The following is a 20,003-nucleotide window of genomic DNA, read 5'->3' as shown; positions in this document are numbered from 1 at the left end:
GCAGCAACTGCCAAATGGCAACCGCAGCGCAGAAATTGCAATAAACAAAACGGTTATTGTTGCTGCTCTTATTCTTCCTCGTTTTGCTCGTATTTTTCCTCTTTTTTTTGGGTTTGTTGAGGGCTGGAGCCGCGGCACACAGACTGGCCAATACACAGCCACTTGACTCATCCTGGACCGCGCTGGGGCCCTTCAATGATTTTGGTCAATTGGATGACACCGAGACGCACTGACAAGAGTGCAAGCACACACACTCGCACACACACACACATAGGGGCATCCACATGGTCATAACCACAACCGAACTGTTCCGGCTGCAGCACCGCGGGGCTACTTATGGGACATGGATGTCGTTACCGATGTCGATGCTGCCAGCATCGGCCGATACCAATCGCCATGGCAATAAATTGCAGCGCGTCCAACGGTCGCTCACCAGCGGCATCCAACTCGAGTTGAAATTGGTCAAAAGTTTAACATATTTGCGTGTGTGCGGAGAGGGCTTTACGGTTTGAATTGCTGCATGCTGGACGCAGCCAGGGGAGCAGGGGGCTCAAGGGGCACATGCGACTCCGGCTGCTGATGTTGGCCTTTTTGGCGCATTTTTTGGGTAAATAAACGAGCGGCTGCACAGTCGAGTGCCAGCCGCGGGCACATCCTGCCTGCCTGCCTGCCAGCCTGCTTGCCTGTTGGTTTGCTCTCATGGGCTCCGCTTATGAGTTTCGCTTTGTCGAGGGCCGTCGCCCCACTGCCAATAGCTGTTATTGCAATGGCAAAATGTTAATGCACATATTAAAGATAAACTAAATATATAGATACAAAATAAATATATATATATATTATAATAAATAATAAATTCAACGTTTTAGCAGAGCAAACTTAAAACAACAAAAATTCAACAAGCTTCAAATCATAAATATATACTTAATTATAAATATAACAATTAACAACTGTTGTTCGCACAATACTATTAAATATTTATATGTATATGTATGTATATTTACTGCTATTTAATATTATTCACATTCAACTTTTCACTTCATTTATATTTGCACTAAATTATTAGCTAATAGATTCAACTAGCCTATACACTAATGCTTGGGCTATAATTAGATTCCATTATGACTGCGCCCCTATTTCGCAAGGAACGTTTTACATTAAGGCCTCAAGGCAACGGCAGCGCCTATCAACTAAATATACATATATTCGAACATGGTATCAAGTAGAGTATTCGGTATTCGACTACAGAATTTAACGACTAACTAACGACTATGCTATAAAGGCCACACACAACCGTGGTAAAGCATTGGGACAGCTTATAAGCTGATTTGGTATAGTTAACATGACTAGCATTTTTCACTGAATAGATTTAGATATTATATATGTATGTATATATATATATATAAGTACTTTGTTGCTTTTACTGAATGGCACAGACAGCGGAGGCGCCCGTATATTGATTATTCAGACGACGACGCATGCCCTCCAAGTAAATGTCGCGACTAAACAGGCCAGCAGCAAGGGGTATACTGAAAGAAAGAAGAGATATTTGAGTTGTTGTTGCTTCCAACTATTTGGCAGCCACTCACGCATCGGTGCCAGCACGGATGAGTGTGCGAAACAAAGCCCACACTGGCTTGTGATCAGATGTAGTTATAGACGGCACAGAATCGTACAGCAAGCATTGGACGTAAGGCTGCGTGGGCGTAGATACACCCGGCACAGTGCTCTGTCGGCGTATGACTAATCCCTGCACCTGACGGTATTTGTAGAGAATGCGATCCGTATAAGCAGGCGCACGCTGCTTAGAAGACGTATCAAAATTCTGACTTCCAGGATCATACTGAAAATGAGCACACACAATTATACACTGAATGTTGACATCGCGCTTCCAAAGCTCACCTTATATGTTGGCGGAAATGTAATATTTGCCTCCATGAAGCCACGGAAGGCAGCGCCATCGGCCAGCACCGACGAGAGCTGATCCGTGTGCATGTAACCATGTGGCAAATGCGAGGGTAACGGAAATTTAGTATTCTGTATCCACTCGAGTAGCTTCTCGCGTGGCTCGCCCAGCCGAAAGTTTAGGTCGCCACACCAGAACACATTGTCGAAGTTCTGCGTAACATCCTTGTTCTTGTGACGCATGTTTGGCAGATTTTTGGGCAGATCCAATGCGTTTATAATGCGCTTGACATCGGACACACGCTCCTTCACCTTCTGCTGATGTGCGGTTAAATGGGAAGTCACGAATAGCATGGATGTGCCGAACAGGCAAAACGAGATGGCCACAGCGCCCTTGGTACGAAATGCCGAGCCCGTGCGCACCGACATCGAAGCATCCTCAGGCGCCGAACAGTACCAAATGAGATCACGCCGCATGTAGACAGCCAGATGAAGGGTGCCGAGTGTGGTCGAATGGAAAAGCACGTGCGACGGACCCAGCGTCTCCTGCAGCGTCACTTCCCATTCAAAACGATCCGGCGTGGACTCCTGAGTGCCCATAACAACCAGGTCGGGCACATGTTCCACATTCGAAGGTAGCACAAAATCGTTCATTTGTCTAAAAAAAAAAAATAGATAATTATAAATATGGAAATATTGTTTATTGGAATTCCCACTCACTTGGGTGGACTGTGGCCATTCATGTTCCAGGTGCCAACGAATATGGTGACCTCTTTTTGGGGGAGCACGCGACTCAGTTCGCTTGGTCCCAACAGCGAGGATGAGCCCAGTCGTCCGTCCAGATAGCTACGCTCCCGTGCTTTGTCCGCCGGTATGAGATTCAATGCCTGCGCTGCCATCAATGCCTGGCGAGCCAAATTGGAGCCAGATCCTTGGCGACGCAGCGTCATGTTCTCGTGCGACATGAAACGCATACCAGGCATCTCCTGGATGCCCACATCCAGCGTATCCGGCTGTGTGGCAATGTTCGGCGAGGACATGTGCTGCGGCGTTGTGGCACGCTTCAAAGTTTCTGCACTCTCCTCTGAATGCAGAGGCGGCAGCTCCTGACCAGGCGGAAACAACTTGAGGCGCAATCGTGAACGACAAGCAGACACAGCGATGGGTCGAATGGGTGCCCGATTCACGGTGTCACTCTTATTGGATGAACTGGATGGAGAGTAGTGCAAATGCTGGTGCGTAGAGCCGGTGGCGCTTGCGCCGCTTTGCTCAAAGAAGGTTTTACTGGCCACTGGAGATTCGGGTGCACTGGCGCACTCGCTCGATGGTCGCGGGCGCTGATACGAAGCAGCTCCTTCGCTTGAATGCGAATTCATCGAACCCGAATTATCCATCATGCTCCAGCTGAGCGACAGATTGTCGCGCCGCAGCACGTTGCTTGCCGTTGCATTAACCACGGCATCGGGTATCGAATTATAGCGCACAGAGACCGGTGGCGTCATGGGCTTCTTCTCAGCCTTGCAGCACAGGCTGAACTGATGGCTGAACCTATTGTGATTGGGCGAACGCTTCTTAGGCGACTTGCGACGCATTACGACGTCAGCGCCGCCATCGCTTTGGGAGCCCGTATCGCTATACCGATGAGTGTGAGATTTGCTCTTTGACGTTGGATTGCCCCGTCTATGGAAGCTTATTAGTCCACTGTGCGATTTATCCAGCATCTGCGTGGCATTGCAATTGGCAGCGTTGGCTGGCAACGTTTGGCTCTTGTGATTGTTGCTCGACTCCGCCGAGCATTTGGCAAAGCTGACATCATATTGTCCGCAAGCAGACGTTGGTCGTCGCTGAGATTTTGGGGAATCAGGTGTCACAGGATGTGGCTCCACCTTGCTGGGCCGCTTGCTCAACAGCCCAAACAAGGTGCTAGTCTTTTGTGCGCTGCGTGGACTGCCGGTAATGCGCTCCTCACTGCCAGTTCCACTCTGCTGCATGATGTACAATTGTGTGGATGCAGTGAGGTAAATAAGTTTATATTCGAGTTGTGTTTGTTGGGAATCCTAGGCGTTAGCTGCTCATGCAAGTCTCTGCAGGTGTAATACTGTGCTTCATCAGCTATTATCACATGTTTTCAATTGTGCTTCGATAGTGTTTACATTTAGCGTTTTCAAATTAGCCTCTTGTGCGTATAAAATGTGTCGAAAATCTGACTACAATTCGAATAGGCTGCACTCCATATGTGATGTTTCCCTGCTGCTATGCTCAGCCCATGGTGAGCAACGAATTGTGCTGTGCCTTTGCCTACAAATATGTTGAGAATTTTATAATTACTTTTCTTTTTATAGCTACCCATGCACGCAACTCACCTGTGATTTAGACTTCTGCGACTTCTCCTGGTCATAAAAAACCACAATTTGCAGAAACAGCTGTGTGGGCGAAAATGAAAAGCAAAAAATCAATATGTGTATATAAAGTGTAAGCACATGTAATAAAAAAGCTGTCGCGGAGCGAAACACTTAAATCCACCCTGCCCGCTTGCTTTGGCGTTGCCCAGAGCAATGCTGGCGGCGCCAACAGTCGCGGGCAAGGGCTGCTGAAAGAGGCCGCGCAAATAGCATACAAAAGGGGGTGGTGAAACAAAAAGAACTATATAACGACGACGTAACGAAATTGGCATCTGCAAAGCATGCTGCGATGTTGCGGCTGTGACGTCCGCCCACGCACGATGAAAGCGCAAATAAAAAAATAAATAATAAAAAAAAAAGACTGCTAGCGACATCACTTGATTTGTGCGCCAGTGCGCTCTTATGCTGGGATTTATAATTAGCAGCCTATTGTTGCCGCCAAACGAACCCGCAGTTCTTTGCCTTGAACGCCTATGAGGCGAGGCGTCTGGCGAAGTCTCGGCCAACAGCAATAGAAAACAACAACAATAACAGCAGCACCACAAGCACACACTTTTTGTCACAACTTGTTTCAAGTTCAGGTTCAGGCACTCTGCAGCATTGACACTTTATTTCACGACCTTGTACCTTTTAGCACATTGTATGCCTGTTCGGTGCCCGCAATCACTAAAGCAAAATAAATTTTGTTTATTTGCTTAGGTTACTCGATACTCTGACAGTGGTTACTCGATTCCTCGATTGCATTGGCATTAGATTCATAATTTTATATCGTCTATCGTGGGAGCATACTTAACATTGCCTTAACATAGATATGTTAATTACTTTTATACTGTTCAAATTCTGTTTCAAATATTAAATTCAAAATGCGAAAGAATTTACATAAAAATTTGTTCGCCTTGAAATGTCAATGTAGCTCACATATTTTATATGAGATTTAATTGGTACAGGTAGATTGTGGCCCAATTTCATTTATAATTTCAAACTAAAAAAGAAACAAAAAGGTAAACAAATCGAACAGCTGATTACGAGTTGAACACATTTATTTCTCAGAAAGCATACGGCCACACTTTTTACTCACACAAGAATATATCGATATGGCATACTCGATCTAATCACGTATCGCTAGAATAAAAGCGCATCCAGCACCAGGAAAACCTGCATTCGTATTTTGCACATTCGGCGGGTTGAACCTCTGACAATTTCGCCATGGCTGCCCAGACAATACTTTTTGATTTTACACTGGATGCTGGAAAAACAGCGACTTCAATACAACGCCAAGAAGTGGCCCGTATTGTTCGCAACGAGCTAGAACATGTGTTCACCCAATTGGAGCTTGCCTATTCTATGGAATCCATGGATAATGGATACTTTTCGGTGCTGCACGAGAATAAGGAGACAATTATAACGTGCCGCATCTTCCAACAGGGTTTGTTAACCATCAATGTGGAGTATTACTTGGCTGCCGGAAAGGAACCAGTCTTATCCTTAGATGTATGTATGTATAAAATACGCACCATAGTTATTTTATGAAACAAAATTTTGCACCTACACATATATTTATATATGTATTTTTTTTAACATACACGTGTGAAAGTAAATCACGGCCACAGGCGTACAGTGAGACTACGACTATCTGTGAAATGTTTGTGTGTGTGTGTGTATGTGAGAGGAACCAAAAAGGGCTCAAAGCGGCAACGGGAAGTGAAATTGATTTTTCGTAACTGTATGTGTGGATGTGTGTGTGTGCGAGGCCCCTTGGCGGGGGTGTGTCTCATGCACTTGACCGTTTTTATACCCAGAGCCTCCTGAAAATGGGTTTTCAGGGTATTTAGTGTTATTAACATTCGAAATAAACTATAAAAGGTCGTGTCTTGATATTTGCAATTTATACTCTGCGTATATTATACATTATGGGTTCATATTATCAATAACAATAGATATTTCGACGTAGTTTTTTAGACCTAGACATTTCATATTTACGGTGCAGAGTATCTACTAGTCGAACATTCTGAATTAGAGCACTCTTGTTTTCCGTTAACATTGTTTTTGCACCCTTCAAAAGTGGGAGTGGAAGGCGATGGGCGCATCGTATTTCACGGCATTCGAGCTTCACATGGCCAAGACCTTAAAATTTAACTATGTATGGGTATAGACTTGACTTGTAATTCTTATATCATAGCTTATCTAATTGGTATACTGTAATAATAGCATGTTTATTTATTTATTTAGTACATTTAAACTGTAAGTCTTCACATAATCTTGAACGTAAAAGAGCGAGATAGCTTTTTGTAATCTTGATTAGGGTATGCGACCATCGGCCCGGCAGCTAGCATGATTTCTATCTCGCTAGCTTTCTCTCTCTCTCACTCGCCTTCTTCGAAGCACGTGTTTGCAGGTTTGAGTAAATATGTGGGAATTCTTGAAATGATTTGTATTCGCTCTGCACTGACCAGCTGCGCTTCTCAGTAAAGTTAGCTTTTGTTTATGTTTATAGTAAGCTAAATCAGACCGGAACAGAACGAATACATGTGTACATACAGACGTACAATATCAAATCACTAGTATAGCCTGCAATTCAAGCTTACCGTATTACATTCACTTTCGACTAAAGAAATGTATATATGTAGTATAAAACATATGAAACTGCACTTGTCTAAGGAATACCTACCATTTTCGTATGAATCTACAATCTGAACTATAAATAGTTGTTTGCGGTGCTGGCTATAAACTTATTTAGATACATATATGTATATATATTCCACACTAACAAGGGCCGATTCAAAAGTTTGTGGCTGCGGGAAATTTCCTCTTCCTACCTGAATGGAATTGTGTATTTTATTGTTTCCTTTTGATTTGCTTAATTAATTAACTTCATCACAGCATTTACATTTGCAATTTATGTGCTTTGATATGTCTCCAGTAGGTAAATAATATTTAGGTCATGTTCTTTAAGCTTAAATAAGAAACATTACAATTGCAGACCATGCGAACAATGGAGCTTATTCTACGTCAGAAATTAGATTCCGATCGATCCAAGTATTTACCGCCTATAAAACGTGGTGGATATATTGACATATACATGACTAGCTCAGGTTGGTCGAATATCTATACTATATTTAAAAAAAAAAAAAAAAAAACAAACAAAAACATATAAGTTTAGTTTTTTTGCTAGTTATATATGCAAAACTATATCAAAGAATTTCGCAATCCTTGTATTTACTCTTCCTCTACCGAATTCTCTCTTCAAAATCAATTGCCAAAAACTTGCAACCCAAGCAGAGCAAAAAACAACTATAATCAATCCAAATTTCTATTCACTTTATATATCGATTCGACAAATATATAAATCCATATTCATCAACTATTTGGTTGCACGGCCCCTAGCCATTGTAGTGTGGCTCTATAAATTCGCAAACGGCTTGTCAGTCACTCACACTACAACCAAAAGTGTTTCTTGTTTTCGTTTTCGTTCATTGTAGCCCACAACATCCATGTAATATACAAAATACTATATAAATTGGTTTGCTGCCTAGCTTACCTATAGCAATTGCCTTCTAATTTCGGCAGTTCTTGCATGCTTGTTCCGTCGTGCTAGAAATCGAATTGAAACCGAAAAGAAAAAAAAAATAAGTAACTAAATTAAAATCAAAACGATCAACGTATTATTTGAATTATTTTAAGAATTCTTAATTATTTTGATTTTTTTCTATAAACTCTTTTTATTTTCATATCCATGAATACACAAAAATGAAACCTATGCGATGTCTTTGGTCTTCTCTTCATCATCATCAACACATCAATATATCAATATGAACATCAACACCATCATCGCCTATGATCATCATCTATGACAATCTTTTACAACCATGATCGAAATTTCTTCAATTATAATCAAACAAAATGTGTAAACCAAATTAAATTGTACGTACGCCCAATGCACCTGTGTCACCTGCCCCGCTCGCTCGTTCGCTCGCTCGCTCTCATGGTACCAACTGAAACAACTACAACAACAACAACAACAACTCCATCTACCACTATGTACATTAACCACTCAACAACTGAGCAGAAGGGCAAACGCTTGGAAAATGCCCTAGCAAAAAGTTTGCAAGCCCTTTCGGGTCAAAAGATACCAACATTGAAGCGCGGCGATGTCGCTAGGTATTATCCATCCTCAGGTAACGTATACCGTATACTCTATTATCATAATACAAAATAATCAAAATAAGAAAACAAAACTATAAAAGCTAAATCATAAGTCATAAGTAGTTGAAAGCAACTTTCGCACTGCGTACAAATACATGATAAAAGCACAAGGCATGTTGCATACTTACATTTGAGATTCGAATAATTTACTTTTGAGCAATTATTATTATTTGGCCTTTAATTATCTGTTCAGTATTCTATCTGTATGATTTGTTTGTAATTTAGTTTGTTTAATTATTTATCTGTTTTTATTTCAGTTAATTTTGATGCATGTATGTTGTTCTGTATATATAGGATCTCTAGGCTATTTGTTTGCAGTTGTTGTGAATAGCTTGCAGCCTGAGTCTATAATATATTTAATCCTTGTGAACTTTTGAATATTGATTCGCAGATGAGCGCATTATTGAGTACGATATTGATACCCTTGTCTATGAGGCTCGTTCGCCGTTCCAGAAGATTCAAATTCTGCACTCCAAGACGCTGGGCAACATGCTAATTTTAGACGAGCTGCAGAGTAAGTTACACATAGGCACTCGGTGTCGCGGTGGTACGTTGGCAAAGTGGCATGGTGGCACGTTAATTTACAACCCCTGCATGGGTCGAGGACCATGCCACACAGATCAAATTGAGGTCAAGGCCTACTTGGTACACGTCACGTGTCGCTGTTGCAGTCGAGCTGAAATTAAATCAACTGCTAATGGTTGCTAATGTTTTGCCATTGCAGATATTGCGGAATCTGATTTGATCTATACGGAAACCCTAATGGGCCGCGGCATTGAGAACTACGAGGGCAAGGAGATATGTATACTGGGCGGCGGAGATGGCGCTCTGCTCTATGAGCTGCTCAAAGAGAAGCCCAAGCATGTGGTCATGCTGGAAATTGATGAGCTTGTTATGCAGGCCTGCAACAAGTATCTGAGCAGCATTTGTGGCGATGTGTTGGAGAAGCGCAAAACCGATCAATATGAGATCATAGTGGGCGATTGCGTGGACTATATGAAGAAGTTCATTGCGGAGGGGCGCAAGTTTGACTATGTCTTTGGCGATCTAACTGATATACCCATTTCGGATGCACCTATTGGCGAATGCTGGGATTTTATACGTACTATCTTTGAGCATTCGTTCCAGCTGCTCAAGCCGGATGGCAAATATCTGACTCATGGCAATGGCACAAGCTGCTTGGAATCGTTGCAGTTGTTCGAGGAACAGCTACGATTGCTTAAGCCGAAGGTTAAGTTTACTACAACCAAAGCTTTTGTGCCGTCATTCATGGAAGAATGGCTCTTCTATCAAGTCACTTTCGCTTGACCAGCTCAAATTGAAGCAGTTATGCGACGACGACAAGCACCACAATTACAGCTTACAACTAGCACGAACTCAACAACAGCAGCAACAACACCCACATCGTGTATCCAAAATGCTACATCCAACACGCAAATTGTTCTCACACCCACAATACAAATCTATCCAGTTGAGCTCAGCACCAAGGAGCCGCTGTTACTGCACAGCTACACCGTGATATTGCATGCTGCCAAGACGCAGCAGCTGCCACAGAGTCTACACAACAATATTTTGCCCCTCAAGAAGCGACGTAAGAAGCGTGTGCATTACCATCATGCCCTGGTTTCCTAGTGGAGGCTATTCATCAAATGTAACCAAAAAGACAAAGAAACTACTTAGCATCACTAATAGCACCCAAAACAATAAAACAACAAAATAGACTTCCAAGGGCTGTAACTAGCATCTGATAACCAAACCAAAAACAAATACTTAAAGTCCAATTGATATAATTTAAGTTAGGATTTAGTTGTGTTTTACGTTCATTGATTTTAAAACTAAAACTAAGTCAGGCTCAAAGGAAAGAAGAAAAGAAGGCGAAAAGTGTTATGTATTTATTTGTGCTTATTTAATTATTTAACATTATAATTAATGTCTAGTATTTTCATAAACATACATAATATTCTATATATAATTAGAACTCAAGTAAATTTTCAATTAGACGCACTTTAAAGCGTATTTATGAGAAATGGAGTGTTAGGAGTGTAGCTGATGGCTGATGTCACTTGATATATTTGAATAAAAACAGTAATAAAATGTCGTACGCAATATAAACAATTTTTTTTATGAATATTTGCTCTCAGTCTATAGAAAACAAAAAGCATTTTCAATTTGGCGCGCACTGATACGCCAACAATTCCGATTACAGTATCGATAACAACTAACTGAAGCAATCGATTGGTCAACATGCGATTTCCACTCTTCAGTGAAAAGCACAATTTCATTCATAAGACGTGCACCGCTGCTGCGGAACAAATTAAAGTAAAAATGGATCGCAAACTGCATAGTGCTATACATCATCCAACTCTACGACTGCTGCAGGAGTCTGGCTGTGAAATACTGCCACATAACTTGATGTATCCTGTCTTCATAATCAGCAACGACGATGAAGTGCAACCCATTGCAAGCATGCCAGGCATTTCGCGATACGGGCTAAACCGATTACGCGAGCACTTGGAGCCGCTAGTCAAAAAAGGTTTGACCTCTGTGTTGCTCTTTGGCGTGGTGGGAACTGAGCACAAGGACGATCAAGCGACGAACGCTGACTCGAGTGTGAATCCCGTGGTGTTGGCATTGCCCAAGCTACGAGAATGGTTTCCCACTCTGCTGCTTGCATGTGACGTGTGCATCTGTCCGTATTCGTCACATGGCCATTGCGGTCTGCTGGGCGACAATGGCTTGGAGAACGAGCCGAGTATAAAGCGCATAGCGGAAATATCTGTGGCATATGGTAAGGCTGGTGCACATGTCGTCGCCCCATCTGACATGATGGACAACCGGGTGCGAGCCATTAAGCAGGCTTTAGTGGACGCTGGACTCACCAGCGTTTCACTACTGGCCTACTCGGCCAAGTTTGCCTCAAACTTCTACGGTCCCTTCAGGGAAGCAGCAAAGTCAGCGCCCGCCTTCGGAGATCGTCGTTGCTATCAGCTGCCCAGCGGGTCTCGGAACCTGGCCATGCGGGCGGTACAGCGCGATGTTAGTGAAGGCGCCGACATGCTGATGGTTAAGCCTGGCATGCCGTACTTGGACATACTGCGTCAGACCAAAGACACCTATCCATACCATACCCTGTACGTCTATCAGGTATCGGGGGAGTATGCCATGCTCTGCCATGCAGCGAAGGCGGGCGCCTTCCCGCTCCGTGATGCTGTGCTGGAGGCAATGAAGGGCTTCAGGCGTGCAGGCGCCGATTGTATTATAACCTATTTCACTCCCTACATGCTGGACATAATCAGCAACTCCGCTTAAGTTGAGATGAGGCTGCCCCTGAGTAAAGCTCCCTCCATATCAAGTGTACTTAAATGGGATCAGGAAATTCTCTAGTTCTTAAGACGAAAGCGTGCAAATATTAGTAATAATCACAATTTTAAGACTCAATTTCTGTTTAAACTTCAGTTTTAGCTAATCATGATGACAAATTGAGTACCTTATTCATTGCTATACATATGTACATAGACAATAAGCGATATTCTATACTATTCGTTTGCCATTCAACATTCAATATGCTTATCAGTCAGGCATATTTGGAAGGCAAATGCAAACCAACCCCATTACGCGGCGTCGAGTGGTCCAACTTTGGCATTTGAATTCAGCTTAGCGCACAATCAGCCTGACACGTTCCCTAAGTAAATGATGAAATATATTCTTACTACAGTGAGCACTCACAAATTCGACATTGCGATTCACAAACTACGCATTAAGCTTTACTTTTGATAAACGTTTTTATTCATATTTGTTTTTAAACACTTTGAAGTTTATAAATAATAATTTTATATTTATTTAGCAAGTGAATTAAATTGATATTCAAAAATGTGTAATACTATTTATGTTTTGGAAATTGTGACAAATCGTCAATCTATACGGAACAGTTTTATATTTAGCGAGTGACCACTGTGCTGGTCTTCAACCGGTTAATGTGAATGAAATTTGATTTGTCTTTTGGATTGAAAACATGTGAATTGCGTACTTAAATCGTTTCGCTTTCACTCCAATGAAATATACAAATATGTTTTTTTGGTTTGCAATATGGTGACAACGAAATTGGCCTAAATCTTAGGTGCTAAACTTAAGTGTGTATTGTAATATATAGTGCGATTCTTAAGTCTTGGAATGTGATGTAGAATTCACAAAATAAAGTGCATTTAGCAGTACTCAGGCTAAGTTTAAGTACATGAAACATTTCAGTTTTAGTTTTTTCGGGGGGGTACATATCGAAATCTTAAATGCATAGACTTGGACCACAAAAGCCGTGAATATGTGAGAGTAATGCCAGTTAAGGAATCTACAGATACTATATTATATATATATATGCTTTATGTATATCTATGAAATACTGTGATGCTTTTTGAAACTCTTTGCGCTCAGTTGCTTTCGGTGCTATGGATTTTGCTGTGCTCGAGTATGTCCGTGTTTTGCATGGGTTCCAGGTCCGTTTCAGATATAATCTCTGCCAGCCACTGCTCAATTTGCACCGGATGAAATGATTCCTCGTCGCCGCTGTTGGCCTCCAAAATAATCTTCAAATTCTCAAAGTTCTTCAATACCAATCGCTTGCCCGGCTGCAGCTGCGATGATAATGTTGTCTTGCTGGCCTCACTGCCCTGCGTGCTGGAGACATGGACCGGCCCGTCTCCTCGGCTCTGCTCCTCGCAACTGGAGTCGGCTGCAACAGTAGTTGGCTGCACTGCATCGCTGCTTGTGACTGTTGCTGCTGCTGCTGCGGCTGCTGCTGCCTCTTGCTGTGCGGCTTCATATGTGCGCGTTGGCTTCTGCTTTAGACTCTTTTTGATTTCGTTTAGGAGGCGATTATAAAAGTCACAGGTAACTTCGTTGGTATCCGTTGAGGTGGGCTGTGTGGGCGTGCTCTCCACACTCTCAGAATGCGGTTCTTTCTTGGCTTTGAAAGGTTCCTCTTTGACGTCTGTTCTCTTAGCGCCTTTGTGCTTCTTGGACTGGGAACGAGAGCTCGCATTGCTGGAGTAGTTGGAGCTGGTAGGTGTGCAACTGGATAGTTCGGTGGCGGTGCTGCTCGAGTCCGCTGAGAGCGTTTGATGTAAGTTTGTATGCGCTGCAGCAGCAGCAGCTGCAGCACCATCGGTTAGGGGTAAATCAGCGCTGACAGCATCCTCACTGGCACAGTTGATGGTGAGACTGGAGATGTTGCGCAGGTTGATGGTGCCATTGCAATTGTTTATGGTTATCTTTGGTTTGAAGCGTGGCTTGCGCGTCTTTGGCTTCTGCTTGCCAGATGGCTGATCGGGGCAGCTGCGTCCGAGACTCGACACTGCGTCGGCTATGGACGATTCCAGTTCGTCGTCCAGCTCTTCTAGATTGAGCGGTGGCACAAATGTTTCGCGCTTGATTTTAGCTCGACGTATCAGATCTTTGGCTTCCTGCAAGGTGATATTGATAATGGATCGCTTGGCGTTGTCCTCGAGCAACGCCTTGTTGCGCGAAAAGTCCACCACAATGGCCTCTGGTTGCACCTCATCATTCAGATTGAAGTAGTTGCTGCTGTCCACCCGATCCTCCAGGCATTTGTACATGGTCTCATGGTCATCGACCGGCTCAATGTAGTCCTCGTTGCGCAGACCAGCTGTTCTGTCGTCCTGCAGCCGATGGAGCGCCAACTGCATATTGCTGTCCAGTTGAAACTGCCCAAAACTCCGAATAGCTGTTAGCAGCTTCTCCTCTTCTTCATTGTCGCCCGTGACGAATCGCACTTCGCATTTTTCATTTTTATTTTCATTGTCGTATTCTATGTAAACGGGCGCTGATTGTTCTCGTTGCGTATTTGCAATTACCTCCAGTTGGCGCAGCAGTAATTTTTCACGCATATGTAATGCAGCACGTATTTCACTGAATTTCTGCTGCACATTTGCTTTTACCTAAACAAAAAATTTACGCATTACAAAATCTGCTAAATTTCTGTATCACACCCAAAACATTTGCTTAATACTTTACCTCTTCCAGAAGCTGATCCATGATGGCAATATGATATTCGATCGATTATATGCTAAATGAGACACATTTTTATCAACTTTCTTTAAGGGTAAATGAAAAATGTGCAAATTCTGTTTCTGTTTGATCGAATTAATGGAGCGAACAGCTACGGCGAATAACGAACATATGTTACTCGGCGAAAAATACCAACAATAATTTATCGATAAATAACAGACGGACTTCGCCCTTATCATTAGCAGAGTAAATATTGGCGCCAAGAACTAAAAACAGATGTATCTAAAATGGAATAAGTAATATCGATACAAAAGTGTCATCGTTTTTGACAGCCGCTTTTGCGCTCGCATCTCTACTGTCAAATCGCCTTTTCCAGGAATTGCTTACTGTTAATAACAGTCAGTCTGCTACTTTTGGCCGTCGTGATTTCTAGGCGCGGATAAATTTTTGTTGATTGCTCAATTTGCGCTAGATTCGAAAACAAGATTTCAAGAATATATTTACGTGTTTTTGACAATACGTGCGACATCGACAATAAAAAGAACACTATAAAAAAATAAATATTAATAAGTTCCCCATTGACGCAGAAGCTTACGCGGTGCAGCAGCCGACGCCGCTAGCGTCGCATCACATTATTGTAATTATAATTGTTCTGTTCTCATAATTAGTGTGTATTTTAAGATTTGTTAAAATTCTGCAATGCACATTTGTTTATATAAAAGCAACACTCGCCGAAGTGAATCATAGCCATCGAGCGCTGACTGCCGTGTTTTGTTGTTGCTGTTGCTTGCCTCGCACAACTAATCTAAAATAGTGTCAGTGTGTGTGTGAGTGCGTGCGTACCTCTGCTTCTGAGTGTTTGTGTGTGCGTGTGTTGTGTCTTGTTTGTGTTTGCCAACATGTTTTTGTTTTTCTTTTAACTTTGTTCGCATACACGTAGTCTCTGAAACAAAACACATAAAAACAACTCACTTAAAAATTGATTGTTCACGTCAATTGTAACAATTGTACAAATGCAACAAAAATAAACAACAACCGCAGTAGCAGCAGCAGCAGCAACAACAGCGTAACAGCGCCAGCAACGTGGAGTGCAAAGGCATAAAAACCAAAGGCAAAAATCAAAAACAAAAAGAATGAGAGAGCGCGAGCGAGAGAGCGCGAACTGTGTCAATGCGGCAACAGCAGCAATGACGCCAAAAACTTGAGAAATATATATATTCCAGACAGGCTATTAAACAAATGAAGCTATTTCTTTATTTAAATAAAGTCACTTTAACTATTTTTAATTGGATTTGTGCGACATTTGACATCGCTACGTCGTTATGCCTACGTTCGGCGTAACGTCAACGTCAACGTCAACTCTTTTTTTTTTTGTGCTTCGCTGTGTCTGCGTTTTTATTGTTGTCTGTTGTCTTTTCATTTCTTTTGCGTTTGGCTTTGCCTTTGCATGAGTGTACGAGCGAGGCAGTGCTATTAATTGTATTTGTTTTTGCTTCGTGACTAGATTTATTATTTAAATATGAATGCATGCAAATCGTTAGAAAAAGAAAAGAAATTAATATAAAATAAATATGTATTCAATCTGGGCTTTCTTGTGGCTCCGGCTTTCCGGTTTCGGTTTCAGTTTCGGTTTCCATTTGGCCGCATTGCAGCGCTTGTTTATCTATGCCTTATTACATACAAAAAGAAAAAACCTGTTTAGCTCGACGTAAAATTTGTAGTTGTACGTTTTAAATAAAAATTACCTCATTTCACACATTGTGGATTTTCATAAATTAATCTGCCTGCCTGCCTCTTTATCAAATTACAACTAATATTCTATATTTATGTATGATTCCAGCCAAACGTTTTTCGATTTAAAAGTGCATTTTTGTACAAACATCAACAAAAAGTGTCGCGCATCAAATTTAATTAACGTATTCATTTATAGCACGCACCCCTCACACACAAAACACACACAAGTACAAATAAACCTGTTACATATTTAAATTCCCAATTGAGAATTTGCGTGTTTCCATTAAAAATACAAAACCCCCCCGAAAATAAAAAATAAATAAGAAAAGTGTTTCGGGGTCAATGCTGTTTATTCATTGTGGCTGCTGCTAGCAAGAGACAGAGACAGATAGAGAGAGTGAGAGGGAGAAAGAAATACACGTAAGTTAAGAGTTTTCTTATTGTTATTTAATTGTTAATTCACACGTCTCAGCAGCCAAGAGCGTGAGACGTCGTAGATAGCCGCGAGCAGCTCAAACTTAGCGGATCATAAATTAAATACTCATTTAGTCTAAATAATACATAGAAACGAATTACACGGCAGCAGGTGGGGCTGTCAATGCTTGCCTTGCATTTAGTTTAATACCTTGAAAGTAGAAAGTTTCCACAGTTGTTCATTTTGTATTTCATTACTTCGATTCTAAAGGTTGTATATTTTAGAACTATAAGGCAATTAAATTTGATAGAGCATTTTGAAAACTTTTTTGTTTTAAATCTCGGTTAAATGTTTTATAATTCAGTTTTCGTAATTAAAAAATATTTTTAAAATATCATATGAAATGTAATGGTAGTTTACGATTAAATTAGTATTCTTTTAAATAAAAAAAAATTATTTAATTGTTAATCAATATTCAACTTATATCAAATTTCAATTGGGATTAATTTTCATTGAGAAATTTGTCTTCTTTATATACCGATTGGCTGATAGAGCTTTCAAACTTATATCTATGCTCTACTTTGTTCATATAATATAGTTTATTCAATCTTTGTTATTTAACGTTGCTACGAATTCTATGCTCAAACTATTTACCGTTAATTCGTTATAGCTATCGAAAGTGTTTAATCGGCCTATACATACTTAGAGCTCCTATATTACATTTCGCAGCTCTAATTTTCTAGGTAGGCCTACATAATGGTAAAGAACGTATAAATAAATAGGGCATACTTAACTGAAATGGAAATTGATTTGACTCTTGCCAGTGGATAAACTGTCAAAATAATTATATATTTACAAAGTTAAATATCCGAAAATTGAGCAAACACAAGCTTGGCAATTACAAATTTAATAAAGCCGCTTTTGACATTAATTAACACCTAATAAAGTGCTCAATAGTAATTGCGTTTTTTTGCAGTTGAAAAGTTTGCCCGGATTTGAGTGTCAATTAATTAATTTACTTTAATTGCAATGCAATTAATCACAGAGCCATGCAATCGATATGACTAAATATATGATTATGTATTCTCTATTTATTTAATTGTGACTTTTGTCCATGCGAGATTATCCAAATATAATAATTGTTTAATTTTAATTAATACTAATTTGCGTTATGAGTGCAATGCGCAATTCAGAAATTTTCCATTGATGTGAATGCATATTTGTATATGTATGTATATATGTATAAGGGTATATAAATTTATATGGGATAAATTTTAATTGATATTCAGTTTGCAGTGCTGTGATTCGTGTGAATGTGGAAATTGCTTTAAGCGCAGAAAAAACAAATTGGAAAAACGCCTGCACAAATTCTAAACTGTAAATGCAAATAAACGAAATTGAGCACACAATAAAAAAAGAAGATATATGTGCGTACATATTCCTATAGATTTTTTTTTTTTTTTTTTTTTTTTCGATATGCATTCATATTTATAAATGCATTTTATATTGTATTTCTAGCAATAACTTTTGTGCACTCTGCCGTTTAACATGCTTTGTAAAGTGGCTTTCAAATGTTTTGCCAATTGCTGACTTTTGAACTAGTGACGTGTGAGCTCGCCCTCTGGCTCAACTGGCCTCACCTGTCCCGCCTCCCCTCACCCTTTTCAATAAATTTGCATGACAAAGCCGCTTAGCCCAAGTGCTGTTAGCATATTTCAGTTTATATTCATGCTAGATAGTTGCCCAGGCAGATACTGCGAAAAAAAAAATTGGCAAAATAAATACAAAAAGTAAATTGTATATATTTTGTGTTCCATTGATGTATTTGCTCAATGCATAAATAAGGAAAATAGTATGCATAGCGTGCGTAAATATTTAGATATGAAAATCGTATCGTTATTTAAGCCAATGCGAAACTCAAATATGCATTTCCATCGAAGTTTTTATTGGTAATGGGCAAACGGTTCATTGCAACGGCAAATAGCTGAAATCTATTTACAATCTGTGAATTTTGAAAGTGATTAAACAGGTTTATTTCGAACTTATTGATAGAGATCAGATATTATTTTACTTTATACTTTAAGTAATCGCATATTCATTCTTTGTAATATATTGGGTAGTCTAAAAAGTCTTTTCGTATTTGTAGTGAAACTTCAAATCATATTTTTTAATATTTATAATAAACTTTATTAAATCAAATATGCACCATTTTGGTCGGCCACCTTTTACCATTTTTCCACTAGAGACATAATTCCATTCGTGTAAAACATTCGTGGTTTCTCTTTGAAAAACTGCTCCAAGTAATTTTCACAGGCTTCTCTTGAAGCCAACTTTACTCCATTAAGGGAGTTCTGCATTGACCGAAATAAATTGTAGTCCGAAGGTGCAAGGTCAGGGCTATATGGTGGATACATCAAAACTTCCCAGCCAAGCTCTCTCAGTTTTTGCCGGGTCATCAAAGATGTGTACGGTCTGGCGTTGTCCTGATGGAATACGATGCCCTTTCTGTTGATCAGTTCTGGCTGTTTTTTTTTTCGATTGCTTGCTTCTATCTCATCAGTTGCTCACAGTAAAGTGTCGAATCAATCGTTTGACCAGGCTGAAGCAGCTCATAGTGGATTATTCCTTTCCAATCCCACCAAACACACAGCATTACCTTTCGAGCCGTCAATCCTGACTTTGCGACCACTTGTTGAGCTTCACCACTCTTGCACCATGATCTTTTTCGCACATTATTGTCGTATTTGATCCATTTTTCGTCTCCTGTTACCATTCCCTTCAGAAATGGTTCGATTTCATTTCGTTTCAGCAAAGAATCGCAAATGTTAATTCTGTCCTATAAGTTTTTCACAGACAATTCATGTGGTATCCATACATCAAGCTTCTTTTTGTAGCCAGCCTTTTCTAAATGGTTCAGAACCGTTTGATGACGATTGTTTAGTTCATTTGCGATGTCATGGCTGCTTATGTGACGGTCCTGGTCAATCCTTTGCATAATTTCATCGACTTTTTCAAAGATTGGTCGACCAGAGCGAGGTGCATCTTTCACATCGAAATTTTCAAAACGGAAGCGAGCGAACCATTGTTGTGCTACACGAACTGATAGAGCATCGTCACCGTAAACATCACAAATTTCATTAGTGGCTTGCGTGGCATTCTTCCCTTTTTTATACAAAAATTTCAAAATATAGCGAATTTTATCTTTATTTTCACTCATTTTTGAACAGCTGTAACTTTTTTCAAATTCTTTGAATTACATTTTTTTTTTTTGGCAATCGAAGCTTAAAGTGCTACCAATCGAACACCATAATGTGTACATCATGTGATTT

The 20,003-nt window shown here is 40.6% G+C and overlaps 5 protein-coding genes across 15 annotated transcripts in view; 3 read left to right on the top strand and 2 right to left on the bottom strand.

Annotated features, from left to right (window-relative positions):
• Window positions 1–807: 807 nt before the first annotated feature.
• On the bottom strand, window positions 808–5,137 carry INPP5E (Inositol-3-phosphate synthase). Of its 3 annotated transcripts, none has more exons than XM_089467206.1 (6): window positions 4,858–5,137; window positions 4,266–4,325; window positions 2,623–4,200; window positions 1,900–2,560; window positions 1,587–1,840; window positions 808–1,526 (listed from the first exon to the last, which is right to left on the bottom strand). In XM_089467206.1, the coding sequence occupies exons 3-6, from the start codon at window positions 3,891–3,893 to the stop codon at window positions 1,418–1,420; spliced, it is 2,295 nt and encodes a 764-aa protein (XP_089323332.1). In that variant the 5' UTR covers window positions 3,894–4,200; window positions 4,266–4,325; window positions 4,858–5,137; the 3' UTR covers window positions 808–1,417. The 3 variants fall into 3 exon arrangements, with proteins under 3 accessions (XP_089323332.1, XP_017864365.1, XP_089323330.1); XM_018008876.2 differs by having other exon boundaries at window positions 4,932–5,137; XM_089467204.1 differs by lacking the exon at window positions 4,858–5,137 and adding an exon at window positions 4,753–4,846.
• Window positions 5,138–5,267: 130 nt separating this feature from the next.
• Sms (spermine synthase) lies at window positions 5,268–10,622 on the top strand. Of its 3 annotated transcripts, XM_018008767.2 has the most exons (5): window positions 5,275–5,795; window positions 8,371–8,479; window positions 8,765–8,779; window positions 8,899–9,021; window positions 9,232–10,622. In XM_018008767.2, exons 1-5 carry the CDS (start codon window positions 5,511–5,513, stop codon window positions 9,813–9,815), a joined length of 1,116 nt encoding a protein of 371 aa, XP_017864256.1. In that variant the 5' UTR covers window positions 5,275–5,510; the 3' UTR covers window positions 9,816–10,622. The 3 variants fall into 3 exon arrangements, with proteins under 3 accessions (XP_017864257.1, XP_017864256.1, XP_017864258.1); XM_018008768.2 differs by lacking the exons at window positions 8,371–8,479; window positions 8,765–8,779 and adding an exon at window positions 7,285–7,396 and having other exon boundaries at window positions 5,268–5,795; XM_018008769.2 differs by lacking the exon at window positions 8,765–8,779 and having other exon boundaries at window positions 5,287–5,795.
• A 65-nt stretch (window positions 10,623–10,687) lies between these two features.
• On the top strand, window positions 10,688–12,390 carry Pbgs (Porphobilinogen synthase). The gene has a single exon (XM_018008742.2). It carries the CDS (start codon window positions 10,752–10,754, stop codon window positions 11,814–11,816), a length of 1,065 nt encoding a protein of 354 aa, XP_017864231.2. The 5' UTR covers window positions 10,688–10,751; the 3' UTR covers window positions 11,817–12,390.
• Window positions 12,391–12,574: 184 nt separating this feature from the next.
• LOC108614566 (uncharacterized) lies at window positions 12,575–14,777 on the bottom strand. Its single transcript, XM_018008740.2, has 2 exons — window positions 14,532–14,777; window positions 12,575–14,455 (listed from the first exon to the last, which is right to left on the bottom strand). Exons 1-2 carry the CDS (start codon window positions 14,550–14,552, stop codon window positions 12,929–12,931), a joined length of 1,548 nt encoding a protein of 515 aa, XP_017864229.1. The 5' UTR covers window positions 14,553–14,777; the 3' UTR covers window positions 12,575–12,928.
• A 125-nt stretch (window positions 14,778–14,902) lies between these two features.
• Window positions 14,903–20,003, top strand: part of app (Palmitoyltransferase app) — a 53,428-nt gene continuing 48,327 nt past the window's right edge. For 2 of the 7 annotated variants that reach the window (XM_089467211.1, XM_089467207.1), the window contains exons 1-2: window positions 14,903–15,162; window positions 16,366–16,679. The gene's annotated coding sequence lies outside the window, so the exon portion shown is untranslated. Of the gene's footprint in view, window positions 15,163–15,969; window positions 16,249–16,365; window positions 16,680–20,003 lie in introns of those variants that run through there. The other 5 variants (XM_089467212.1, XM_089467213.1, XM_089467210.1 and 2 more) reach the window with 4 other exon arrangements.

Source organism: Drosophila arizonae, chromosome 4 (genome assembly GCF_054131065.1).
Source record: "Drosophila arizonae isolate 15081-1271.41 chromosome 4, UAZ_ARI_1.0, whole genome shotgun sequence".
Lineage (NCBI taxonomy): Eukaryota > Metazoa > Arthropoda > Insecta > Diptera > Drosophilidae > Drosophila > Drosophila arizonae.
The sequence above is the reverse complement of the archived record's forward strand: the minus strand, read 5'-3'. Positions and strand labels throughout refer to the sequence as shown.

Coding starts and splice junctions, on each gene's coding strand:
- INPP5E (XM_089467206.1), bottom strand. CDS start 3,893: ATGCAGCAGAGTGGAACTGGCAGTGAGGAGCGCATTACCGGCAGTCCA. Junction 2,561..2,622: donor AATGGCCACAGTCCACCCAA/GTGAGTGGGAAT, acceptor TTTTTTTTTTAG/ACAAATGAACGATTTTGTGC. Junction 1,841..1,899: donor CATTTCCGCCAACATATAAG/GTGAGCTTTGGA, acceptor GCTCATTTTCAG/TATGATCCTGGAAGTCAGAA.
- Sms (XM_018008767.2), top strand. CDS start 5,511: ATGGCTGCCCAGACAATACTTTTTGATTTTACACTGGATGCTGGAAAA. Junction 5,796..8,370: donor AACCAGTCTTATCCTTAGAT/GTATGTATGTAT, acceptor ACAACTGAGCAG/AAGGGCAAACGCTTGGAAAA. Junction 9,022..9,231: donor AATTTTAGACGAGCTGCAGA/GTAAGTTACACA, acceptor TTGCCATTGCAG/ATATTGCGGAATCTGATTTG.
- Pbgs (XM_018008742.2), top strand. CDS start 10,752: ATGCGATTTCCACTCTTCAGTGAAAAGCACAATTTCATTCATAAGACG.
- LOC108614566 (XM_018008740.2), bottom strand. CDS start 14,552: ATGGATCAGCTTCTGGAAGAG. Junction 14,456..14,531: donor TGGATCAGCTTCTGGAAGAG/GTAAAGTATTAA, acceptor TTTTTTGTTTAG/GTAAAAGCAAATGTGCAGCA.